General features: G+C 45.8%; 2 protein-coding genes across 4 annotated transcripts in view; one reads left to right on the top strand and one right to left on the bottom strand.

Annotated features, from left to right (window-relative positions):
- Window positions 1-7,705: 7,705 nt before the first annotated feature.
- Sys1 (Sys1 golgi trafficking protein) overlaps window positions 7,706-26,723 on the top strand; it is a 40,764-nt gene continuing 21,746 nt past the window's right edge. The window contains exons 1-4 of one of the 2 annotated variants that reach the window (XM_005392430.2): window positions 7,716-7,918; window positions 8,132-8,366; window positions 10,097-10,164; window positions 11,910-13,127. In XM_005392430.2, coding sequence (XP_005392487.1) covers window positions 8,205-8,366; window positions 10,097-10,164; window positions 11,910-12,150 — 471 coding nt within the window. In that variant the 5' untranslated portion in view covers window positions 7,716-7,918; window positions 8,132-8,204 and the 3' untranslated portion in view covers window positions 12,151-13,127. Of the gene's footprint in view, window positions 7,919-8,131; window positions 8,367-10,096; window positions 10,165-11,909; window positions 13,128-26,723 lie in introns of those variants that run through there. The other variant, XM_005392431.2, reaches the window with a different exon arrangement.
- Window positions 20,753-24,727, bottom strand: Tp53tg5 (TP53 target 5). Of its 2 annotated transcripts, none has more exons than XM_005392432.1 (5): window positions 24,443-24,727; window positions 24,050-24,124; window positions 23,721-23,851; window positions 21,617-22,102; window positions 20,753-20,876 (listed from the first exon to the last, which is right to left on the bottom strand). In XM_005392432.1, exons 1-5 carry the CDS (start codon window positions 24,587-24,589, stop codon window positions 20,777-20,779), a joined length of 939 nt encoding a protein of 312 aa, XP_005392489.1. In that variant the 5' UTR covers window positions 24,590-24,727; the 3' UTR covers window positions 20,753-20,776. The 2 variants fall into 2 exon arrangements, with proteins under 2 accessions (XP_005392489.1, XP_005392490.1); XM_005392433.1 differs by having other exon boundaries at window positions 20,790-20,876; window positions 21,601-22,102.

The raw sequence follows: 26,723 nt of genomic DNA, 5'->3' as shown, positions 1-26,723 counted from the left end.
GCACTGGGAATTGAACACAGGACTTTGCACTTGCCAGGCAGGCACTTGTGCCACTGAGCTATATCCCTGGCTCTTTCTTTTTTCCTTTTCTTTTTGGTTTTACTTTTTTTTATTTTTGTCTTTTTGAGACAGGGTCTCACTATGCAGTTCAGGCTGGCCTTGAGCTCACTTTGTAGTCCAGGGTGGCCTCAAACTGCCTCAGCCTCCCAAGTAATGGGATTATAGGCATGTGCTACCATGCCCAACTTCTTTTTGGTTTTATGACATAAGATCTTGCTATGTAGTTCAGGTTGGCCTTGAACTTACTATGTAGCTGAGGCTGGCCTAAACTCACAGGGATCCTCCTGCCTCAGCATCCTGACTGCTAGGATTGCCAGCATGTACCACACCACACCTGGCATTTTGTGAGCTTCGTTTGTGGAACTGAGGATTGACCCCAGGGGCACTCTACTACTAAGCTGTGTCCCCAGCCATTTAAAATTTTTTTTTTAGTGTAACCCCACCCCTTGGGAAGCTGAGGCAGGAAGATCACCATGAATTTGAGGCCAGTCTGGGCTACATAGTGAGTTTAAGGCCAGCCCAAATTATAGAAGTGTCTCAAAAATTAAAAAAAAATATATATATATGTATATATATGGAACAGGGTCTTCTGTTTTGGGGGGTGGGTTTGGTTTTTTGAGACAGGGTCTTGCTGTATAGTTCAGGCTGCCCCTGAACTAGCTATATAGCCTAGGCTGGTGTCAAACTTGTGGCAATCCTCTTGCCTCAGCCTCCTGAGTGCTGGGGTTACAGGTGTGCGCTATTACACCCAGCAGGGTCTTTATTTTGAAACGGGGTCTTAAACCAGGCGTGTTGGCACTTATCTGTAATCTAGCACTTGGGAGGCTGAGACAGGAGAAGCACTGATCAAGGCCAGCCTGAACTGCATAGTGAAACCCGGTCTCAAAAAGACATACACACACAAAGAAGACAAAACAAAATAAAACAAAAGAGAAAAAATTGCTAAATTACCTGGGCTGGGTGCAGACTTGCTATCCTCCTGTCTCAGCCTCAAAGTAACTGGATTACAGGCATGTGCTGCCACACCTAGCTCATTACTTGAGGTTAAATGTTACACTGCTTGTTGACTTGTTTGTTTCTGTTTCCTTCATGAGGTCAGCATTTTTTCTCTTGATTCACTTGCTCTTTTGTATGCATACCACCTGGAGCAGTTCCAGGCACAAAGTAAATGTGAATGAATATAAACTAAATGAGTCAATACATGGTGAAAGGGAGGTGAAGAAAACAACTTTCCTTCTTAAAACAAACCGAGTCTTTCAAGGATAAACTGGAACCTTTTATGGGTAAATGGATGCAACTCAAAAAGTGAACTCATAAGTGAAATAAATCAGACTCACATGTGTAAACATCATAATATCTCCCTAGTAAGAGAAGCTGAAAGAATAAATAAAGTCTAAAATGTACAATAGATATTGTGAAATGGGAAGAAACTGTTCTTTTTTTTTTTTGGTCTTTTTGAGACAGGGTCTTGCTGTGCAGTTCAGGCTGCCTTGAGCTCACTTTGTAGCCCAGGCTGGTCTCGAACTCACAATGATCCTCCTGCCTCAGCCTCCCGAGTGCTGGGATTACAGGCGTGCACCACCATGCCCGGAAAGAAAGAACTGTTCAAAAGGAAAGAGAAACTGGGATGGGGGAAAGGAGAAAAGAAGAAAGGGAAAAGAAAAAAAAATTATATATATATATGAATGATAGTTTAGATAGTTATACTACTAATTTCTCTTGTTCACTGAAAAGAAAGTTTGTGCTAATATTGTTTGGACAATTAAATGCCTATATCTCATACTCTGAGTAACTAATTTAAAGATAACAATACATAATATGTTAACTGTTGTTACTCTTCTATTATCTTGTTTTGAAATTTTGTTTTATCTTTTTTTCTCTTTAAAATAAAATTTTACAAACTTCTTCCTTAAAATAAGCTCAAAAGAGCTCAGAGGTAGTGGTAGTGGTTGTAGCCCAAGCACTGAAAAAGAAAAAAGCTAAGACAGCTTGAAGAATGAGGCCATATTTAAGAAACATTTCACTTTTCTCCTTTCTCTCCAGGGTATCTTAGACCAACACCTGGAAAAGAGTCTTATTTAGGAAAAACAACACCACCTGCTCAGAGGTCCTGCCATCACCCACCTTCCTTAGGGAGAAGGTTTGCAGAAAACCACTGATGGTTAAGCACAGAACACCGAAAACCAGTTCCTCAAGCAGTTCTGAGCCTACGAATGGAGCGCTTGGAGCAGAAAGACGTATGCTCTAGGTATACCCAAGTTTGGGGAGGGGAACGGTGCTGGAGACCAAACTCAGGCCTTGTTCATGTTAGGTAAGCGCTCTACCTCTGAGCTACTCCAAAGCCCTTGTTTTGTATTTTTTGTTTTGTTTTGTTTTTTGTGTACTGAGGATTGAATTTGGGCCTTCACACTGAGCCCTTTCTAAAATTTTGAGACAGGGTCTCACCAAGTTGCTAAACTGCACAGACTGGGCTGGAACTTTCCATCCTCCTGCCTCGGCCTCCCAGATTGCTGGGAGTACAGATGCACCTTACCACATCTGGCCCTTGTTTTTCTTCATTTTTATTATTCCTGCTGACAAGACCCACCACACCCCGGCTGGTTACTGATTGTAAGTCACTTCTTCCTTGGAGCTTCAGTTACCTTATCTATAAAATGGGGGTAATGTTTCTGCCTACCTTCCTGGGGCTGCTGGGAAAATAAGGTGAGGTCATGGAGCTAAAAGCTGTATGTAAACTGTACAGTCCAGTGCATTTATTGTGACGAGGTATCTATGGAGTCAGACTAAGCTGGGTTGGAGTTCAGCTCCACCTACTCGCTGGCAGGGCTGACTCGGGTAAATAGCGTCCCTTCCTCATCTAAGTATGACTATTAATAGTATCTACCACTCACAGACTTGCTTTAGAAATTAAATAAGGTTTAAGCAAGGTAACATAAATGTCTAGGATACAGTAGGTGCTCAGCAACGGTTTCTCCTCAAACACAGGTACATATATAGCCCTTCCAGCAGTCTGCACACAAAATGGGCTCAATCTAGAGGAGAAAGTAGGCAGCCAATTAGCCCTTTTTCTCTAGTTTCCATTCTAAGAGAGGAACTCACTGGCCAGAGTCCAGAAAGGTCACTGATAGGGAGAACAGAAAGCCACATGCTGGCCTCCCACAGGGAGTTTCCAAAAAGTGTGAGCGCAAGAGTTGGGTAATCTGTCCCTGATCTATGTATCTGTTGAAATGTTTCAGTAAAAATATTCCCCAAAAGGAAACATGTAATCAGGGCAGTAAAGCAGCTTTAGAAAAAAGGAAGGAAGGGAGGGAGGCAGCTGGGGACTCTTGGAAGTGTGGGTGTGATTAGGCAGACACATACCATATTTGTTGAGGTCCTACTACGTGCCACACAACATACTCACTCTGATACCTCATAAGATCTTTGCCATATTTGGGGTTGATGGCTCATGCCTGGCATCCCAGCTACTTGGGAGGTAGAGGCAGGAGGACCTCAAGTTCAAGGCCAGCCTGGGAAGTTAGTGAGGTTCTGTCTCAAAATTCAAAATTAAAAGCAGGGGGCCATGTGTGGTGGTCTATGCCCGTGATCTCAGCACTCAGGAGGCTGAGGCAAAAGGATTACCAAAAGTCTAAGGCCAGTTTGGACTTCATAGTGAGTTCAAGGCCAGCCTTTGCTGCATAGCAAAACCCTGTCTCAAGAAAAAGAAAGAAAGATGAGTAAAAAATAAATGATTATGAATGGAGGGGCTTGGAGATGCAGCCTGTGGTAGAGTACTTGCCTATCATGTGCAAGACCCTTCATTGGATTCCCAGTACCACACACACACACACACACACACACACACACACACACACACGAAAAAAATGCTTGCTATAAATTTGAGCTCAGGCACTGTATTTGTGCTCCCACATTCCCATGGAAGAAACAATAATTAATACTGCAAATATTTACATAGCCCAGTCTGCTTATCAGGCAGTGGGCTAAGCACACAATCGTCAGGACAGCCCATGACATGGGTGCTTTGCTGATCCCTACGTTATAGGAAAGAAAACCAGCTGACATTGTGAGTTTGAGGCCAGCCTGGGCTACAAAGTGAGCTCAAGGCCAGCCTGAACTGCATAGTGGGACCCTGTCTCAAAAAGACAAAAATAAAAAAAACAAAAAAAACCCAGCTGGGACTGAGAGAAACTTACTACTTTCCCCAAACTCATCCCCTCAGCAAGATAGGAGTAGAGGCAGGATTTGACTCTAAGCAGGGCTCTGAGGCCCATGGAGCTACGTGAGAACATTTCCAAGGACCCCTTCCAGAGGTGGATCAGAAAGTGATCCCAGGAGGACTCATCCCAATGTGGGAGTGATGTAAGTGACCAAGTGATGAGATGCACTCCCTCCCCTCCCCCAGAAGGACAGTTTGTCCCAGTTAGTGGATGTTCGTCACTCTGCCTCTGACCTAAAGTTTAAAATTTCATTCATGAGTTTGCAGACTTGGCAGTGTGGGCAAGGCTCTTGAAGATCAGCTGTTCTAGTCTAACCCCCTCATATTACAGATAGAAAAATATAATCTCTGAAGCCCATTGAGGGCCATGAACACACCAAGGTCACAGAGAAAAGTTTTGTGTTAGATGGAGGAACTGTTTTGGGGTCAACTATAGATCATCTTGTTCTTCAGTTACCAAATGTGGCTGCACCTCTGATTCACTTGGGGAGCTCTTTCAATTTATTTATTTTATTTTATTTTATTTTTTGGCTGGGAATATAGCTCAGTAGTAGAGCACTTGCTAAGCATGTGAGAAGCACTGCAAATATATCTATATAGCTATATAGGCATAGCTATATAGATATAGATATATGCACACACAAACACAGATATCTGCACTCTGCTTTTTTTTTTTTTGGTTTTTTTCCAGTACCGGGAATCGAACTCATAACGTCACGCTTGCCAGGCAGGCGCTGTGCCGCTGAGCTAAATCACCAGCCCCTGCACTCTGCTTTTGGAGATTCAGATTTAAGTTTGCAAAAAAGGCCTGGGAATCTGAATATACAATAGATTTATTGAGTGATTTGAATGGCATAGGGCCATGGGCTGCATTTGCAAGTTGGAATCCTGTCTTGTATTTTCCAGTTTTGGATACAAGGACCCAGCAAGGGACTTGCCCAAAGTCACACAGCAAATCAGTGAGACTCTAGCTTAGGCTTTACGGTCTGAACAAGGCTTCCTGTGGTCAAATTTCACAAATAGGCCAAGGAGGCTGACCAAGGGAGCTGCTGTGGTTTTCCCCAGCTCTTGATTTCCTTCTTGTACTCAAATTAAGAAACAGGTTGATACCCACTTCCGGGGCCTTGCTAGAGAGGAATTCAAGAGCTGAACTTCCAAAGGGAAAAGGAAACAAGATCTTGCGTCCCTGTGGGGTTTCCCACAGACAAGCTCTCAGCTCTAGGAACGAGGTCAGACACCAGCTTTCCAGCTGGCCCTAGGGCAACTAGCTCTGGGCTACATGTATTTTCTGTTTCAGGAGAATGGGTTTGGAAGACTTCCCTGTAGAGGATGGATAAGGTAAAGAGCCAGAACAGCCACACATTCCTGTACCTGAAAGGCAGGTGTGAATAAGTGTAATTTATACCTGCCTTTTCCTAAACCTCTCTACTCACCTCGCTCCCTAACCCTTCAGCCCAGGGCTACTTAAGCAGAGGGCTTTACTGCTGCTTCTTTTCTCACTGCTGCTCCATCACCTGACTACTTCACTGTCTCCTCCCTCCCTGTCTCCCTCCCTTCTTCCTTCCTTCCTTCCTTTCTTCCTTCCTTCCTTCCTTCCTCCCCTTTGGTAATGGGATTTGATGTTTGGAGTCAGATGTCCTTGGTTTGAATCCCAGTTCAGCTTCCTATAAACTTTCTAACTTAGGTAGAACCATGCCCTTCTCTTAATATCAATTTCTTCACCTAACGGGGGATAATACCTACCTTCTTGGATTGTGATTATTAAACAAGATCACATAAGCATTTAGTAAGCAGAAGATATTTTCTCAGAAACATTAGATCATATGAATCAGTGGACCAGAGGCATTTAGACATATATTTATTGAACTGAGTTGAGGTGCCTAAAAGCATGGGGGTGGGTGTTGGAGACTGGTTGAACTAGAAAGCACATAAGAAATCTCTGGCCTTAACTTCCAAGCAGGAGTCCAAGTAAATTGTTTATAGTGTTTCCAAATGATAATGGAAACCACATACTTGCTTTCGATAAAGAGTCAAATTTCTTTTGTCTGGAATTGCATCAACTCGGGATGATAACACAGCTATTACACGCTGTTCAGAAATTCTACTTGGCAGTTTGAGTCTTTGATAAAATTTCTTAAATGGGAAAATAATTAGTGGAAGGTGGATTAAATGTTGGATAACGTTAATCTTGTTCAAATCCTCATGTGCTTATCAGGAAAGCTGAGGTTTAAGAAGGAAGTGGCTTGCTGCTCACACAAGTAGGAAGTGGTACAGCAGACCACTAAAACCCAGGGTTTTTGTCCCTAAAATCAGTTACTTCCAGAAAAGGGGAACCCAGCATCAGTGAAGCTGAGGCCTCCTGGAACAGGAATACAGTAAGTCATCAGTTTGCTGTTGTCCTTTTCCTGTTCTTGACTCACTCAGCAAATATTTACTGACTGTCCACTACTGGGACTCAGAGAAGGCAGAGATAACTTAATCACGGTGTCAGGCAAGGTCACAATTTGATCTAAGGTTTGATTTTAGAACCTGTGCTTTTTTCCATTGGATACCCACTTTTTTAAGGCAGGGTCTCGCTTTGTGGTTCAGGCTGACCTTGGGCTCACTATGTAGCCCAGGCTGGCCTCAAACTCACAGCGATTCTTTCGCCTCAGCATCCCGAGCGCTGGGATTACAGGTGTGCGCCACCGCACCCAGCCGTACACTCACCTTATAAAACACCCACTGCTCTCCCATCTAATACAGTTACAGTGTCTGTGGGTAGGAAATGTCCCATGTGCTCACCTTCCCAGCACCCAGCCGGTGAGAAATCAACGTTGTAGTGTTTGAAAACATCTGGATTCTATTTATGTATGTATGTATGTCTTTTTGAGACAGGGTCTCACCATGCAGCTCAGGCTGGCCTTGAGCTCACTTTGTAGCCCAGGCTGGTCTCGAACTCACAATGATCCTCCTGCCTCAGACTCCCCCGTGCTGGGATTACAGGCGTGCGCCACCACTCCCGGCTGGATTCTAACCCTGACTGTCCGCTAACTCTGTGTCTCTGGGACAGTATATGACTTCTCTTTACTGGCCCTTAGTTTAATCATCTGTATAACTGGTACAATGGCAAAATAATATGTAGAAAAGCTTTTCAAAACCCTCACTAGGAGAAACAAAACATAGGGGATCTAAACTGAAAATAGCCAACGTTTACCACCTCGTTAATACTCAGACCTATCACCCTCGCCAGCGAGCCACAGCGTAACCCCTGCACGACCTCTCTAGTCGCCGCTCTGACCCCCCTCCCCCACTTCCCTCTAGAGGGCACGCAAGCGCTACGGATTTTGTGCCTGGCTTCCGTTCGCCTTCATCGTTCATTCTGCGCATGTGCACACTCATTTCCCGGCTGCCTGTGCCCTGTAGGTAATTTGAGCAAGGGTTGCACCCACTACGCCTGCGCATTATCAGCCCTACCCTACGACGCCATCCCCGGAAACGCTTCCTTCCCACGTAGCCTCCTCGGCCCTTCGGGTCGTCACATTTTTGCCTCTCTAGGCTGGTCGGGCCTCTCCTCCATGGTCCGGTGTGTTAATAGTGTTTTGGAAGCTAGCCGGTGAGGCCGGGCCGGGCTCGGACGCTGCATCCTCGAGTCAGTCACCGGTGAGTGAACCCCAGAGGAGCTGTGTTCGGCGGGGGCCGAGCAGCTGGAATGGACCAGATTTCCCCTTTCTGGGAATGGGTTTGTCCGCTCCGTCCTCCCCCCACCTCCCGGAATGGGCTCGCCCCTCAGTCCCAATCCCTCCCCGCGGGCGGGGCGGCGTTGTCAAGGTGACGGCCGGGAGGCTGGGGCCCAGCTGTACGCTGTCCCCGCAGGTGGCGGGGCGACCGGGGGCCCATGGCGCGGCGGCGCTGAGGCGCAGGCGGTGGCCGGGCCCCGCGGGCCGGCATGGCGGGCCAGTTCCGCAGCTACGTGTGGGACCCGTTGCTGATCCTGTCGCAGATCGTCCTCATGCAGACCGTCTATTATGGCTCGCTGGGTCTGTGGCTGGCCCTGGTGGATGCTCTAATGCGAAGCAGCCCCTCGCTGGACCAGATGTTCGACGCCGAGGTAGGGTCACCCGGCGGGCGCGGGTGGGGTCTCGGTTCACTGTAGGCTGTTGTCTGACACTGGATCGTGGGCCTGGTTAGTAAAGGATTCATCTCTTCTAAGTCTCAGCGGCCCCATCCATAAAAGGGAGACACTGATAACAAGCAGATGAGTGCAGAGGGAAGGGTCTCCATGTTATTTTCAACAAGCTTGCACTCCAGGCAACTCTTACAATTTGGGAAAGCAGCTTCACGTTTTTGAGGATACTCAACGGACTATACTGGCGATCGGTGTGGATAAAAGGGCGTTCATGGGGGTGCGGTGGAAACTGTCCGGGCTTTGGGATCAGACAGGCCTGCATTTAAGTTCCGTTCTTCCGGCTGAGTGACCTGGGGCAAGTGTTGTTACTTCTCTTACTCTGTTTTTCTGTGTAGAAAATCATGGGCCTGGAAGCAGAGAGATGGTGAACCGTGGTGCCAGGGAGCCTGTGTTTAAGGTCCAAACCAGGCTTAAACACACTACTGTAATTATGGGAACTTGAGCAAGTTGTTTCACCTTTTTGAGCCTTTTCCCGCTTTTGGCAGGTGAACAAAATTCTCTTTCTCTGTCACCCTCAGTAAAATGTTACGAGGCTCAGAGGGACGTAGGAATAAAAAGTACTGTATAAAGTACAATAGGCCGAAGCAGTTGTTAAACCTGAGGGGCACCTGTGGTAAATGCTAATGTACAGTTTGTGGAGCCAGGAGACCTGGGGTGGTGCCCCTGTTCCTGATGGCTTATTCTTTGCATGGCCCCTGGGCAAGTTGTTATTCAAAAGGAGGTGGTGGTAGTAACTATAAAGGCTTTCCTAGATTTTTGAAAGAATAATATGAGATTATGGATGTCAGAGGCTTTTCTCTGTAAATTGAAAGTATGGTGCAGATAGTTGGTATTCAGTAATATCATCAAGGGTAGTGAAGCTTGCATGTGCCCCAGTGTTTATGAGCTTTTTTTTGTTTGTTTGTTTGGTTTTTTTTTTTCCGGTACGGGGAATCGAACTCACGACTTTGCACTTGCCAGGCAGGCGCTGTGCCGCTGAGCTAAATCCCGAGGCCTGTGCCCCAGTGTTTAGTAGTAACCTCATAGAAGCTTCTTTCCTCCTAGGAAGGGTATGTGGAAATTCTAGATTAAGTTGGAAAAACTATCGAATGTACACAACCTGAGATCTAGGCTCGAGTTCAACAGAACTTCTGAAGAGGATGGTGGTAAAGATTTTAGGTCACAGCTACTCAGCTCTGCCACTGTAGTGCAAAAGCAGCCATAGACAATAAGTGACTAGTTGTGGGCTATGTTCAATAAAACTTGGTTTACAAAAGCGTATGCCTGGTCAGTGGGGCCATCGCTTGATGAATAGCCTTCTAGACCTTACTCTTGCTATTTACTTACTGTATCATTTGGGCAACTTAACTTGGGGTTTTATGTCACCCTTCTCAAAATGAGAATAATACTACGCTTCCACCTACCGTGACGATTAAATGCAATCTACAGTGGATATTCATGAAAGTACCGTGGAGAGAGAGAGAGAGAGAGAGAGAGAGAGAGAGAGCGAGAGCGAGCAAACAGACACACAGAGGAAGAAACAACTTGTTGGAATTAGGCAGCCATGCACATGAAAGGCTGTTGTCTTCTGTGTCCTGTGAAGGAGGGCTGCTGGGATCCTTGCTGTACCAGGTGACATCTCCAGCATATTTTCATTTGTGATTCCCCCTCAGATCCTGGGCTTTTCCACTCCTCCAGGCCGGCTCTCCATGATGTCCTTCATCCTCAATGCCCTCACCTGGTGAGTACCGCTGGTTTTGCTATCTGGCTTTTGGGGCCTTAGAACTGGGACTTTCTAAATTTGGACACGAGACAGCTGGTGCCTGTGCCTGTTCCTGAGGAGTGGTAGACTAAAGTGGGTGGCGGAGGGGACTGGCTCTGTCATGGGACTGCTTCCATTGCTGTTTTGACTCAGCTGCAAAGCTCTTCTGTCACTGTGTGTGTGCTGCTTGCATGACAGCTTCCATCTCAGATCACTTCCCTGACGTGGCATGAGGCGGGGAAAAGATTAGACTGGAAGTCAGAAACACTGGCTCCTAGTCTTGATCCCTCTGCCATTAGCTGAATTCTTTGCTTCCTCTCTGGGCCACGGGCTCCATATCAAAGTTTTGGAGTAGGCAATGTCTAAGGTTACTCATAACCACTGCCTCTCTTTTGAGAAGCATTTTAGCATAGTGATCAAAATCTCAAGCTGAGAAAGACTCACTTGGCTTTGACTCTCAATTATTATTATTATTACTATTATTATTACTATTATTATTATCATTATTATTTTGTCTTTTTGGGGTAGGGTCTCACTATGTAGTTCAGGCTGCCCTTGAGCTCACTTTGTAGCCCAGCTCAAACTTGCAACGATCCTCCTGCCTCAGCCTCCCGAGTTGAATTTTACCATTATTCTATTGACTTTGGACAAGTTAATCTAAGCCCCAGTTTTCTCATCAGTAAAGTGGGAAAGCTACTAAAGTCACCTGCATCATAGCTGTAAGGATTAAATATCAATTCACAGGAAGTACTTAGAACAATGACTTGAACATTATTAGTATTCTTTTTTTTTTTCTAGCCTTTTTTTTTGGTACTGGGAATCAAACTCAGGACCTAGCACTTGCCAGGCAGGCACTTATGCTGCTGAGATATATCCCTGGCCCCAGTATTAGTATTCTTAATCTTAAACTGAAGGTTGAAAATTGGTGGGCTAATTTTGACCTAGATTTATCTCTTAGGTATGTTCTGTTTGCCTTATACAGATGTTCACACATGAGTTTTGGTTTTTTTTTTGAGACAGGGTCTGTGTAGTTCAGGTTGGATTGAACTCACTATGTAGCCCAGGCTGGCCTTGAACTCGTGGTGATCCTCCTGCCTCAGCCTCCCCAGTGGTAGGATTATAGGCATGTGCCACCATGCCTGGCCTCATGCATACTTTTTTTTAAATATATGGAACACTTCACAAATTTGCATCCTTGCACAGGGGCCATGCTAATCATCTCTATGTTGTTCCAGTTTCTTTTAGTATATGTGCTCTTGAAGCAAGCACATCATGCATGGTTTTTAAACTTTTTTTTTTCAGCTAGTTGAAAGTCAGTATATTTTATAGAAGTCCAGATTTCTGGCTTCTCTTGAATAATGGGAAGATTGAAGGATTTCAGGCTAACCGTCTAGCATAAGATTTACTTAGATGCTAGTAGCTTGTCTCCATTTTAACTAGAACTTGTATGCTTTCAGGGTACCCCACCAATCCCTAGTATTTCCTTGAGTCACCCTTGGTATTTATCATCAAGCTTGTACTTTGTTGTCTTTTGCTTAGTCTAATTCACTCTTCACATTACCTGCCAGGTTCCTCTGGCATCTGGTACTGTAATCCTTGCTTGATACTTATCTCGCTCACTTCTGACTACTCTGCTCTCATCCTAATTGTCCCTACCACCCAAGTAACCTAACCTTAAGGTCAGGACAACCCAGTGACAACTTGCTGCTATCCTTTCCCTACAGTGCCCTGGGCTTGCTGTACTTCATCCGGCGAGGGAAGCAGTGTCTGGATTTCACTGTTACTGTCCATTTCTTTCACCTCCTGGGCTGCTGGTTCTACAGCTCCCGTTTCCCCTCGGCGTTGACCTGGTGGCTGGTCCAAGCTGTGTGCATTGCACTCATGGCTGTCATCGGGGAGTACCTGTGTATGCGGACGGAGCTCAAGGAGATCCCCCTCAACTCAGCCCCTAAATCCAATGTCTAGAATTGGGCCCTATGGACACTCTGCTGCACTTGGGACCCCCAGCACCTTGGGCTGCTCAGACCCTCCAGATGAGGTCCAGCCCATGTCTGAGAGGAACCCTGGAGATAAGATCTCTGTTGATGGAGATAGCAAGGCCCTGTCAAGGAGGCAGGTAGCAGTCAGGATCGCAGCTGCAAGAATGGCCTCTGTCTCTGAAGCCTTGGTATTGGAAGATTAGGAAAGGAACTTCTTTGAGGGTAGTAACAGATTTGGAATGATGTCTCTCTTGAGCCATCATTTCTGTCACCAGCCTCTTGTTTTTTAAAAAGGAATCAAGGATATCTGATTGGGGAAAAAATCAAGGATGTCTGATTGGAGCAAACCACTCTTCTAGTCATCTGTTTTACTCCCCTGGGACAGCTGTTACCTTTGCCACATTGCCGAACCACGGTGATTTTGTTTGGAGGAAAACTTGGTTTCCAGATCCTTAGCCACAGAAAGAAATGTAGGTGCAAAGTACCGGGATGCTGTCAGCGAGAGGATAGCAGATGGAAACTTCAAGCACAAGGAAAACAACAACATGCGCCCTATTACACACATATATGTGTGCACCCGAGAAACCATGACTAGCTGCTATCCAGTCCCTCTGGTGGGTCCCTGTCATGCTGCCAGCTCTCAACATGCAGGCTTCTCAAAACCCAGAGAAGAACCCTAGCATGACTTCTAGTCTGACCCTCAAAACAGAGTCACTGCCTGTTCCTTTGGAAATAGGTTCCCCCTGGACCTCAGTTCTGGAAGGAGTTCCTTTTTCTTGTATTTGGAATTCTCTGGTGGGAAGGGTCTAATGGGTGTCCAGAGATAAAAAGCTTAACTTTCCAGCCTGGGCTATGATGGGAGAGATACGAATTTGCTGCTAAGTTTTTTCTTTGGAGTAGAATTTCCTCTGAGGGCCTACAGCTGTCCTTCCTATATACATAAATACAGTATTTTCCACAGTTTTGCCTGTGTTTACTTTGTAATGCTATGGTTGAGACTGAGAAAGATTAACATAGCCAGCAAAGGAGCTGTAAAGAATTATTATTATTATTATTTTTTTTTTGTGAAGAATTATTATGCCATCTCCTTTCCTGAATCTCAGAATTATGCTGCATTTGGTTAAAATAGGTACTTAGTATGGGAACTCCTGGGCACCGCTACCTCTGTGCCTCTGGCTAACCTCATGACTGTTGGGAATTTTTCCCCACGTGCTGTGATTTCTGAACATGTGCATGGAGTGCACAGGTTTAGGCTCAATTCTGCATTGATGCTATCACCAGTCCTCTTTAGCTTTTCTGGATCTTGCCCAAGAGAGCTGTCAGTTTTCAGCTTTCAGTATTACCGTTACATAGATGAGTTTTGTGGTTTTCCCTTGGAGTCTTTCTAGAATTCTGGCTCTGAGCCCTGCAGAGTAGGGATTTGAGGCTGACAGGATGAAGGTCTAAAAGTGCACATACCTGGTCAGAAGAAGCTAGGAAGGTGCTAGAGTGAGGCAGCTCAGTAACACAGAATACTGTGATCAAGCTGGAAGAAAGTGCTTGCTACTGGGACATAGTATTTCTAGCTGCAGGGTCCAGGAGGTAAGACCAGACAGGCCAGTGGATTTTCCCCTAGACACCACAAACTCTATGGGCCTGTGACTAGTTTTTTGTTTGTTTTTCTGGAGACAGTCTCACTATGCAATTCAGGCTAGCCTTGAACTCACTGTGTAGCCCAGGCTGGCCTTGAATTTGTGATCTTCCAGCCTCAGCCTCCGTAGTGCTGAGATTATAGGTGTGTACCACCATGCCCGCTCAAGGCCTGTGACTTTTAAACACCTCAGGACACTCATGTCTTGTGGCTGTTCTCCCTGTGGCCGGAGCACCTCTTAGAATTTCCTTTAAGGCATGGGTATTTGGTCTTTTGGCTTGTCTGGATCATGAGTGAAGAGAAATTGTCTTGGGCCATCTATAACATATATAATTAATGTATATAAGTAACAAAACTTCCTTTATTTTTATATTTTTATTATAACATTAAAATGAAATTATACAAGCCCAAGTTTAATAAATAAAACTTACATGTCTGTTGTTAATAACAATAAACACCTGTCTTCACAAAAGTAGGTTGAAATACCCTTATTGATAATCACTGTGTTTCACTCAACACATCCACAAGTGAGTGTAACGTGATATTTGTGGGGTTAGATGAGACTGTGGGGCAGACACTGGAGGCAGAGGTAGCACGGCACTGCATCCTCCCCTGCAGTGTTCGGTTGTTACCTTCACAGTCCATGCTCGAGTACTGCCCAACTGAGTCATGAAGAATGTCACTAAGAATCATAATGATGCTAATGTTCTTGTGGGGCTGCATGCAACCCATGTACAGTTGGTTGGACACACTGCTTTAAGGGCTTATGTGTTTTTTCTGTGTATCTTCTGTAGTGACAGATATGTCCCTCGAGTGTTAATTTAACTTAGAAACTGCTCAGAGTCAGAGGATTGAAGTTTTTGTTTTGTTTTATTTTTCAACAATATAGCAACCAGGCTCAGTGACCTTAACATTTTCACAATTTTTAAAGTCACAAAAGTAGTTTCTAGAGGTCATTGAGCACTGTGTCTAGATGTGGCCTGAGGGCATTTACTAGTGTGTCTTCTCAGTTTGCAGCGAATGTCTGAAATAGGGAATATCATCATCTGTTTTTGTTACTGTTTTGTGGTACTGGGGATTGAACCAAAGGCCTTGACCCTGAACTATGTCTCCAGCCTTTTAAATTTCCTTTCTTTTCTGCTTTGCTTTGCTTTGCTTTCTCTTTTTAAGACAGGATCTCACTATTTAATTCAGGCTGGCCATGAACTCAAATCAGTCCTTTTGCCCTAACCTCCCAAGTGCTGGAATTATAGGTATACACTGCCATGCCTGGCTTCTTATTTTTTGTCCTGAGACAGAGTCTCACTAAGTTGCCCAGGTGAAGCTCAAACTTTGATCCTCCTCCCTCAGCCTCAAGAGTGCTGGGATTACAGGTGTGTACCACTGTGCCTGGGTGGGATCATCTCTATTTTATAGATGAGGAAGCATTAAGGAACTTACCCAAGGTTATTTGGTAGGAGCTGGTGGTGCCAGGATTTGGGGTCAGGTGGTGACGTTAATAAGCTGTTCTAAAGAGATCAATCATTAGGGATCTGTAAGTTCTGATTGGTTAACAGTCTTATCACATTATACACATACCTTCTCATCCCACAGTAATGTTTTAAGTACTGAGAATGAACTTATGAGCAAGTTCCATTCCAGGAAAATGTTCATTAAGTAGGATTTGTTCATAAGTCCGACAAAGTGAGTCTTATGTAGTACACCCCTGAAAGTTCCCAACTTGAATGTTCGTAAGTTGGGGACTGTGCTGCCTTTCTAAGAAAAACTGATAGGCAGTACACAAAATAGGAGATTTCCAGGTGATGATAGGAATGCAGGAAATGTCTTTATTTCCAAAGGATAAAGGATGGTACCTAGATCAGAAAGCTTGCAGCCCACTGTCTACTTGACATATCTCTTGGCTTTCTAGAGAACTGAAGTCGGCCTCCTTTGATCACCCATCACCTGAACTCTGCCCATTCAGCGGGAAAAGTGAAGAGTTTTGCATAATTTGTGCTCAGAATAGTTTATAACCAAGAAGGAAGATGGGAAAGGAGGAAGAGGTGTCTAGGCGTCCCTGACCAAATCAGAGCCAGATGGGAGCCAAGTGACATCTGGGAGGGTGAGGAGTAATAGGAAGCCCAAGAGGTCCCCCTAAATCCCAGGCTTAGGGGGCTGCACAGTTCAGTCTGTCCTAGAAGCTGTTTCTTGGACTCCTTCCTCTTGACAGTCCCAGAAGGCAGCCGGGGACCAGCGACCATAGAACCCCAGGGGAAGAACCTCTGAGGTTCCAGGGTCTGGGGGCACACGGTGGATTCAGGGTACAGGAAGATTCCTGGGGGGTTAAAAGCTACTTGAGATTTTTTGTAGGAAAGTAATAAAGGGTGATGAAAACAGCATTGAGGCAGGAAGGGTAGAGGGAGCTGAACATTGTCCTGCTACTACCTGGGTAAGTTGGTGAGAATTACAGGGTCCAAAGCTCGGTGACTTCAGAGAGCTGCAGTGGAGGATAGGGTTAAGGCTGGCCTCCTTATTACTAGATGTGAGGCCTCCTGTAAACTAGTTAATCTCACCCTACCTCAGTTTCATTTGTAAAATGAGGGTAGTTGTACAGTCAACCTTTAATGTCCGTGAGAGATTACTTTTAGGATCCCCAAGGATACCAAATTCTGCAGATGCTCAAATCCTTTATATAAGATAGCATAGTAAGAAAATAAGAAATAAAACAGCATATTACATAACCTACACACACCCTTTCATAGACTTTTTTTTTTTTCCCCCTGGTACCGGGAATCAAACTCACGACCTCGCGCTTGCCAGGCAGGCGCTGTACCGCTGAGCTAAATCCCCAGCCCCCTTTCATAGACTTTAAATAATCTCTAGAGTACTTATAATATGCAGTGTAAATGTTATGCAAGTAGTTGTGTTGCTGGGCGTGGTGGTGCACACCCAGCATTTGGGAGGCTGTGGCAGGAGGATCACCACAAGTTTAAGGCCAGCCTAAGAAACAGTAAGTTCAAGGCAAGTCTGAATTACATAGCAAGACCTGTCCCAAAAAACCAAAAAGAAAAAAAAAAGTTATGCTGCATTATTGTGTTATTTGGGCAATAATAAGAAAAAAGCTTTACATGTTTGGTACTGCTTTAGTGCTTTCTTCTTTCCAAATATTTTTGGTCCAAGGTTGGTTGAATCCATGGATGCAGAACTCAAAGATACAAAACTCATAGATGTGGAGGGCCAGTTATACTTATATCCTCAGGTTATGAGGATTTAAAAGAGATGTCATGCATAAAGAACTTAGCACAGTGCTTGACACATAGGAAGTGACCCATAATTCTGTTACAATTATGAGGCTACTGTCTAGCTCTTCACTTTATGGAAGAGATGACTTTCTGCTGAACCACTATATTTTTTAGTGTTATGTAGGCTGCAGGCTTGCCTGTGATGTAGGTACCAAGTGGTGGTATCTGCCTTGCCCTGCAAAGTGGCTAATGTATGTTCTTATTTAACCCACTGAGATGGGCATCATTATTTCTCCGCTTTTGCAAACAAAGAAATTGAAGCTTAGAGAATAAACAACATTCCCTGATATCGCACAGCTGATAAAAAGCTAGGCCTATTTGCCTGGAAGGCCGCATCCTATTTTTACATTGCAGTTGTTTGCGTGGTACCTAATCTAGACGATTGGAATAGTGCGCAGAAGGTGAATGTGAAATAAGCTTGGCTTGTTAACAAGCAGTTAGTTCCCTAAAAGCCCATGGTTATGTAGCTGCTCAAAAGCAAGAAATGGGGTCAGCATTGTCCCTGGGGCTTCATTATTGCAAATGGCCAGGGAAAAAGTTTGAGGTACGGCCAAACATTTGTTCTACACCCCACAACTGGCTTCATCTTACAAGCTTGATTTGCTTAGTCTTCTGAAATAAACTGTAGTATTCTTGTTTTAAAAACATGAAAGAGGCTTGGAGCGGTCATGTGACTTGTTAAAATTCACTCAAAAATAAGTTCCAGTTCAAACATTTTAAAGTTGCTGCCCTCCCCCCAGTTAACTGTTAGCCATTTCTAGGATGGCCTCCTCCCCAAATCAGGATCTTACTGAGCCCAGAAGAGTCTCAGATTGAAGTGATCAGTGGCAGTGGAGAGATCCCAGTTGGGGACCGCGGTGGGCAGGTTGCCAGAGGCGGACCAGTAGCTGCCAGGGCAAGTGAGGATGTGGCTGGCATGAGTGCTCTGCTAGGAGTCACTCGGCTCTAGGACCTACAGTCCTTGCTCCTGTAGCCAGGCCAGATCCCAGCCTCCTACATAAGCCTCCCTTATGCTGGGTGGCATGGTGGCATCTCCCCTTGAGAAATTGCAGCTCAGCTTGGTATGCTGTGGGCCACAGTAGATGTCATTCTTACCCAAGCCCACCCCATCTGGGTATTTGGGGCCCCCTAGGAGGTCTTACCAAGGATAGTGCTGGGACGGGGAGAGATCCCAGGAACAACAGTTTGGTGGGACTGTGCTTCCCTGACTGCTTAGTGATGGTGCATTCAGGACAGAAGATCGCACTAAGGTCGATGGGTTAGAAGGCACTTGGGAAAGAAGAATGAATAAAGGTTATTTTTTCCAAGATTGATGATACCCCGCAAGGGAATGGAAGTGACTACTGAGAAAGTGGGCTGGTGTGCAAGCTGAGCAGGAGCACAGCTGGAAGCAGAGGTCACTGGGCTGAGGTTGCACAGGAGGTGGTGAGGGTCCACCGCTCAACGGAGGAGGTGAGGAGTGGGGAGAGCGCTAAGCTACAGCAGTGTGGTGCACTCCCCAGACCAAGGCTCATGCCCAGGAATTATAGGGGAGGAGCAGTGGGAGCAGGTGGGGTAAGGAGGAAGCCCTCTTACAGTTCACCCCCTCCCAAACTGCAGAGCTCTTCATCACCACCCTGTCTTTCCAGGGAGGGGTCTGCCTCCTTTGATGGTGTTGGGCGTCTACTCTGCGCAGACTTCCTGCAGCGAATGTGCTGCTTTATAGTCTCGGACTGCAGAAAGCTGGGCTCCCTCAGCTTTCCTCACCCCCGCTGGATTGTTCTGGCCTTTAAGGCTCCTACCAATGGAGGGTAACCCCAACCAGAGTTTGGGGCTGATGGTAACATACTGGGTTCCATGGAGCAGTGGAGACACAGAGCCAGCTCCCTAACTGACCTGTTGTTTTCCTTGATCTGTGATACAGATAGGACACATTGAGAGGCCCAGGTGACACCCACAGGCTGACATTAGCAGCACTGGGCTGAAGGCTGGGGCTGCGCCACTAGCCCAGTTACCCCTGTCTGGGCAGGCTTACATGCCTTTTTCTTTCTTGGGAAAAATGGAACTGGGAGCAGCCAGGAAACCTGCTGTATTTTCCCCCAAATAAGACCTGACTGGAAAATGAACCCTAGCAAGATTTTTCAGGATCCTCATAATAGAAGGCCTACCCCCAAAATAAGCCCCAGTGAAGATCATCAGCCACATAGGTGCATTTAGTACCGGGATAGCGAAGCCTTTAGAGATGAGTGGTAAGCTGCACCCCAAAACCCACGTATTTATTGCAAAGTACCAACACCACAATTAAGCCTGAACACAGTACTGAGGTTTTGGGTTAAAAAACCAATTCATACATTAATATCTTTTGTTTTAAAATAAAAACACAATAATGTCTGCCATAGGTTTGCCACCGCTGATTTAGTACATCCATTGCAATATATAATAGGCATATTGAATTACAAAACAATATTAATATTAAACATAAGTAGTATTATTGACATTAATACTTAAATGATAATGTGAATTATGATTAAGCATTTGTAAATAACCAAGTGGGTGCCTTTGGGTGAGAGGTAAACGCCTATGTAAACAAATGAGCTCAGGACTTATTGCCAAGTGACCCACGGAGCCCAGACCTGGGGCATGCATAATGTGTGCACTTGATTATGAATGGACCTGGTTGTGTCTAATGTGAATCTTCATAACTCAATACATTGTCTGTTGTCATGGATGTACTTAACTGCACTCATGTAAAATAAATGTTTTCTGAATTTTGGTGCCTGCAGTTTTTCATTGCTTTTATGTAGGACCATCATTCTTAACTGTCATCATTTTTGTTGCCACCCCTGTCTCCTAAGTCTTCATTCATTTTAATGGAAACTTCGGGAAGCCTGCCCTCCAAGAGGTGGTGACTTGGGTCAATTCCTGAGAGGAAATCACTGACGGCTGTGTTGCCAGTACACTACGTGTAGGCTACATGGACCAGAAGTGGTCATTTAAGGCGAGCTCTGTTGCTGAATTCAGGGTTTGAAGACTTAGGGTGATGTTCCAGAGGAAGGCAATATGACTGTACTGAATAAATGTAGATTGACGTTCATAAAAAAAATGACATCCCCTGAAAATAAACCCTAGTGCACCTTTTGGAGCAAAAATAAATATTAGAACTGGTCTTATTTTCAGGGAAATAAAGCGGTTTAGTTTTTGCTTTTGCTATTTCCTCCACAGTCAAGCTGGACAAGTCATTTTCTGTCTGGCCGCCATAGCTGCCTTTTTTTTTTTTTTTTTTTTTTTGAGACAGGGTCTCGCTGTGTAGTTCAGGCTGGCCTTAAACACTGTGTGGCCCAGGCTGGCCTAAAACTTGCAGCGATTGTCCCGTCTCAGCCTCGGAGTGCTGGGATTAAGGCGAGTGTTACCACGCCCAGTGCCAGAGCTTTTTGGTAATTTTGCCTCAGGGCCATTATGAGGCAGTTTATGCTCAGGAAGCACACAATCGTTCTTTGACCTCACAGAAGAGTGCACCACTCAGGAGGTCAGCTCCCAGAGGGGGAGGGGTGCAGCTGGCAGGCTTCTTTATTCTGGTTCTAGACCTTAGGAGCGTGGGGCACACCGGAAGTCGTAGTACACATACTGTACTCCTTAGCCACCGCCACTGATGGCTTCTTTCCTCCAGTCTCACCAACCCCAGACAACCCGCAGAAGCATTTTTCAGTGCCTTATGGGAAGTTTTATTTGTAGATTCTCAAATTTTCCCGGCTATCTCTTGAGTTCTGCTCAGGGTGTGATCTCCATCTTCTCATTTGGCCGGCTCCACTGGGGTCACACCACCTGCGTGCAGAGACCTCGGTGATAGGCGCTAAATCACCCCCAGAGGGCGCTATCGTTTGGCGAAAGAGCACAGGGCCAAGGGTGTCTGCGGCTTGCGGGAAACTAAAAGCTGGACCAACCGCTCCCTCTCATGGAACCTACCTATCCCAAGAGACATATTGTTTCCTATCTTTCTCTGTCTCTCTGTCTTTCTTCTCTCCTCTTCTCCTCCCTCCCTCTCTTCCTGTCTCTCTCTCTCGTAAATAAATTTTTGTTCAGAGTAAATCTTATTGGAAGTGTAAACTAGAACACGGAGAGTTGATTTGGTCTAGAAGGGGTGGAATGCAGCAACGCTAACTTGGCCACTCCCCCTTCCCACATTTAGAAATTCCTTAACCAGCTTACTTAAACCTCTAACTGATATTCAGAACCATAGCAGGTCCTGATACCTCTGAGGCCTCCAGGCAACTAGATACCCGCCTTGGTACCCTCACTTCCAGTGTCCCACCTTCCCCTGGGGCCCCTGCTTGCGAACTGCAGTGGCCTCGTCTTAGCAACTGTCCTGCTGTGCTGACCGGTCCGTGCGCGCCCGCCTCTCCCCAGACGTGAGGGCAAAGCCTCGCAGCACTGCCAGCCACAGCCCCCAGGACTCAGAATCCTGAGCCCTCTGATTCTGGAGCCCAAGTCTGGGCCAGTTTAGAGTCTGCATCTCATCCTGGCCTAGCAGCGGCATTGTCATACCCACCTTATACGAACGGTACCTAGGCATTTCAAGTGTTGCGGAGCAGAAGCGGGTACAGCAGCGCTTAACCCAGCGTAGCTTGGAGGATCTGCACATGACCTTCGGCCCTGGGAGGTGGATTCGTGTAGGCAGCCCCTCAAACCAGGTATACTGGCCATTTACATCCAGCTGCTTCTCGTCCTTCCTGCGAGTTCTGTAGTTATAGGTCTTCAGAATGATGACTTGGGGGCCCCCTAGTTGCCGCCTTTGGGCGACCCTGTTCAGGCCATGACCCCTTGATGTCCTTGGGATGTCAGGCTCCCTCTGCTCTTCTGTCCTCGGTACTGCAACACGTGAACATGGAGCCGTGTTACTTACCCCTGGCTCCTCATACTCCCACTCACTCGGCCTTGCTTCCTTAGGTTTCCCTGTGGATTTTCTTTTCTTGAGTTCCAGGTTCTTCTCAAGGCACTTAGCTTCTTGGAGCTCATTATTTGGTTGTACTGTATTGGAAACATTGTCTTCCCTGGCAGGCAAAGAAAAAGCTGTCAGCAAAGCAGAGCTAAGGCCGGAGCTGTTCCTGAAACAGCTGCTATGCAACCAGCTCAGGGAGCCTGTTAGGAAAGCTAGAGAGCCTGAAAAGAAACTTCTGCACTGCCCAGAGGCCTATGCTTGGTGGCAGGGAGCAACAGGAAGGAGTAGAGAGAGGTTGGGAGGGTTAAGAACTAGCAATATACATTGTATGCCTCTGCCTCTAGGGCAGGGCTCTGTCTCTCAGGCCTTCAGTTGAAAGGATGAATGGCCCTGAGGCTTTTCAATTTATATTCCGAGGAAACTGCGGTCCTGAGGAGGTAGTTCCCTTTTCCTGAGTAGGGGAGAAGATGAGGGCAAGATACTGTCCACCCAATGACAAAGTAAGTGGCAGAGCAACATTGTGAAGTCGTGCCGATCTGACATTGCGGACAGATATTTGAAGAGAAGGTCCATTGCTTTAAAAAAAAAATTGGAAAATTATAGGGCTACATGCTCCTGATCTTTCCAGTTCTGTTTCCTGATTGCATGCCAAATCCGAGTGAGGAGCCGGGAGGAGGAGTTAAGGTATTATCTCTGCTGGAAGGGGACTTCTCCAGGTGTGTCAGAGACTGGACCCCTGCAAAGCCCCATCCTAGCAAACCCTATGACCTCCTGGCTGTGTGGGAAGAGTGAGGTCAGGGGTGAAGATAATGGTAACGGTCAGTGCCGGCCGGGCACCCATTCTTTGCGGCCCAGAGCTCTCACAATGTTTCTGCTAAGCAGGAGGCAGTGAAGCAGCATCATTGCTGGTTTTGTTTTTGTTTTGTTTTGTTTTGAGACAAGGTCTCACCATGTAGTCCAGACTAGCCTTGAACTCAATGTGTAGCCCATGCCCACCTTGGACTTGCAATTCTCCTGCCACAGCCTCCTGAGCGCCGGGATTACAGGTATGTGCCACTATACCCATCTAAGCACAGCCTTTGGAATCGGGCAAACTGGGGGTCAGATTCTGCTTCTGCCTCTTACCATCTGGATTTTGATAAGAAATTTAACGTTCCAGAGCTGGAGTTTTATCTGCAATGCTGGGATGATTCTGTGTACCTAGTAGGATTGTTGTGAAGAATAAACGAAATGCGGCACTCCTAAGGTGCTTAGTACAGTAGCTAGCACTTAGCAGGTACCTAATAAATGTCAGCTTCCTTAATATTCTGGTGTGACTTGTGAGGATATTGAACCTCGGGAAGAAATACTAATCCACCAACTTCAGAGGCCAGTATGCAGGTGAATCTCTGGGTTAGGCTGATGGGAGAAAGACAATCCCTTGTACTTAGTGACCTAGGTTGTAGTTAGCCCACAGTTGGATGATTATGACCACTGTTATGGGTGCAGCCTTGATGTCAGATCGGCATCCCTTCACGTTGTTGCTCTGCCACTTACCAGTTCACTTAGCTGAGCTAAGCCACTCCTCTCGTAAGGCTCAGTCCCCATCAGTAAAATGGGTAAAATAAATACCTATCTGCAGAGCCTTTGTGAAAATTAGACCTAGTTTTCAACTTCCTTAGCACAATGCCTGTTCCCAGTAACAACAGCTGCTGGGTCCATCATGAAGGTCACAAGTGGGCTGAGCTCACCCGGAGGAGACATGGAGCATCGTTGGAACTCGGAGCATTAAATTCCAACACCTTCTGGCCAGATTATGCAGTTCTTGGATCCGGATGTTTGAGATCTTGAGCAGCTTCAAGATTGACAAATTTCTTAACACCTGCCAGAAGTGAGAAACCAGAAAAATAAAAGCTTCAGCTCTCCTGAGAGAGCTCATCACTCCCTTGTTTGTGGCTCAGCTCGGCTCAGCTCAGGGCCGGGTGTGCTGACCCCTCTGGGTGTCTCAGCCTGGCAACCAGAAGCAGCACTGCATGGGGACTCATGCCCCCTAAGCTGTGGTCAGAATGAGGCATCTCACCATTTTAAGTCGATTCCGCTCAATTGCTTTGTAGACAGACTGCTTTGTCTTGTCCTGCAGGTTCTCATCTCCCGTCTGGGGGACAGAGGGACAGAGACGGGAGGGTTAGCACAGGAGGAAAACCCCTCTAAATGCCTCTGTGATGCCTCTCATTTGGCTGAGCATGGTTTGACCAGCCTTAGATGGGGGGGTTTTGTCACCTTGGTTTGGGGACAGGATGGAGGACCACTGAATCCTCCTGACCTCCTCCACCCTTTCCTTTCCCCTTTCCTTTCCCTCCCCACTTCCTCTCCCTTTCCCCCTAAGCTGGAAGGCCTCTGTTCTTGGTGTGGCTGGATCCTTTGTTCAGGCCCTTGCTAGGGGCTCATCCCAGGATCTAGCCCAAAGTCTGACCTTAGAAACCACTCTGTTCTTGGACTTCTTCTTCGCTGATGGACACATGCTGGGGGTATGAGTCCTCAAAGACTGAAGGAGCAAAACTGGGCCTGGCACTGTGCGCACTCTGCCCCTCTCAGTCCAGCCAGCACTCAGGCTGGGCATCAGATGGAGGTGTGGGAGCCCTCAGTCAGGGGAGCTGTGACATCACTGAAATGTGTGACAGAGCAGGGCTGGGTCTGCAGGGATTGTGTGTGGGACAGGGATGGAGGGCGAGCAGGACACTCCCATCTGTGGAGAAGCACGTAGTAGGTGACAGGCAGAAGCACACATTGTCACAGCCTCTCTGTGATGTAAAGGATTATCCCATCTTTAAAATGAGAACGCCAGGGTTCCAAGGGGCTAGATAATTTAAAGCTGGATGATGGCGGGGCTGGAATCCTAACTAAGGTCTAGCAGTCAACTCACGAAGCCAGGGATTCCCAAACTGTGCTCATGTATTCAGTCACATAATGTGTACCTGCTACACGCCAGGTATTTTTCTAAGTGCTGGAATGAAATAAAACTCTTACTTTCAAGGAGTTTGCATTCTAATGGAGGGAAAGAAAACAATGTGTATGCTTGTTTTTATTCATTCTCTGAAACAAAACATGTATGTGTGTTACAAGGGGTGTATGTGTGTGTGTGTGTGTGTGTGTGTGTGTGTGTGGTACTGGGGATTGAACCCAGGGCTTTGTGCATTGCTAGGCAAGCACTTAATGTTGAGCCACATTCTCAGCCCTTATTATACATTTTACTGATAGAAATCTACAAATAATAAAACTCTATATACCAGTGATGGTGAACGCTTTAGAGTTTTCACTTATACAGACAGCTTGCTGCAGCACACGTGCCACAGGTTCACCACCACTGCCATATGCAATTCTTATAAATTCCATTAGCCAACTATTTCATATAATGTACTGTTCTTGAATTTTGCCTCCCTTCTTTCTATCCATAGACAAATATGGTTGTAATGGATAAACAAATGTAGCACTGGCGTGAATGCTGGTATTTTCCTTCGCACGCCTCACTTGGTTCCTGGCTTCTGAAGCTGCATCTACCTAAGCAGTTCATCCCCCAGTGACTAGGCTTTGAACACAAGCAGTGGCTCACAGGAGTAATTTTCCATAGCCTGTTTTGTTTGCTCATTCTGTTACCAATTTGGGGTGTCCCACAGATTCTTTTCAGGGATTCTTTCCAGGTTCTTGATGTCCTGACAAAGAATTGGACAAAACACGAGAAAGTTCCACACTTCTCTGTTATGGACATTTAGATTGTTTTTATTTATTTTTTGTGTTGTTTTTATTGGTAGATGTTTGTGATACATTATAACTACACTCATTTGGAGAGTTGGCACCTGCACGTACCGCATCTTAATCATCTTTATTCTCCCCTCCACATCCTCCCCTCCCCCCACCCCCTTCCCCTCTCCACTGCCCGCCTCCCTGTGTTCTATCATCTCTTACTTTGCTCTTTAAATTATTTATACTTTAGGTTTTTCCTGTAAGGGAAGCCAAGTGATATTTAGCTGTCTGATGTATTTCACTCAGCATTATGATTTATTTAACTTGGCATCTATTTTTTGGCTATTGTACAGAATGCTGCTACGAACAGTAGTGTACAAATATCTCCTCCAGATCCTGCTTTCAATTCGTTTGGGTACTTGAAGTGGAATTGCTGGATCATATAGTAGTTCTTTGTGAGTGTGTATGTGTGTGTGTGTGTGTGTGTGTGTGTGTGTTTTGCTGGGGACTGAACCTAGAGCCTCACACATGCTAAGGATGCACTGTGTCTCTGAGCTACACACCCAGCTTGGTAATTCTGTTTTTAATTAATTCCATGAGGAATTGCCATACTGTTTTCCACACCGCCTGTGCCATTTTGCGTTCCCACGGCAGTTCACAAAGGTTCCAGTTTCTCCACACCCTCTTCAACGCTTGTTAGTTTTTAAGGAGCAGCCATCCCAATGGATGCAGGGCTCCACTCTTTTGTTTCCTCCTGCAGTTTGCGCTTTCGTTTTCTTACGTGGAGATATATTTTACATATGGTAAATTCCACCCTTTTTTTATTTTAAAGAGTAAAAGAAGGATAACATAATAATAGGGGGGCTTACCAAATTACAAAGTGGTAGGAAATTATCAATGGTTATTGTTTTACACATTGTTATCTACAAGATAGTTTCTCAGGAAAACAAATAGACAAATGATAGTGAGTTACAGACAAAAGAGGTAGGAGATTATCAAGAGTTGTTGTACTA

Source organism: Chinchilla lanigera, unplaced genomic scaffold, assembly GCF_000276665.1.
Source record: "Chinchilla lanigera isolate Chin_1 unplaced genomic scaffold, ChiLan1.0 scaffold00044, whole genome shotgun sequence".
In the NCBI taxonomy this organism is placed as follows: Eukaryota; Metazoa; Chordata; class Mammalia; order Rodentia; family Chinchillidae; genus Chinchilla; species Chinchilla lanigera.
This window is presented reverse-complemented; position numbering and strand designations above follow the sequence as displayed.

Bases quoted from the DNA above. Each gene is read 5' to 3' on its own strand.
- Tp53tg5 (XM_005392432.1), bottom strand. From the start codon at position 24,589: ATGCCCAGCCTGAGTGCTGGCTGGACTGAGAGGGGCAGAGTGCGCACA. The intron at 24,125-24,442 runs GTCAGACTTTGG...TCTGTCCCCCAG, and splicing joins AGAACAGAGTGGTTTCTAAG to ACGGGAGATGAGAACCTGCA. The intron at 20,877-21,616 runs GTACCGTTCGTA...CTCTGCACGCAG, and splicing joins GCAACACTTGAAATGCCTAG to GTGGTGTGACCCCAGTGGAG.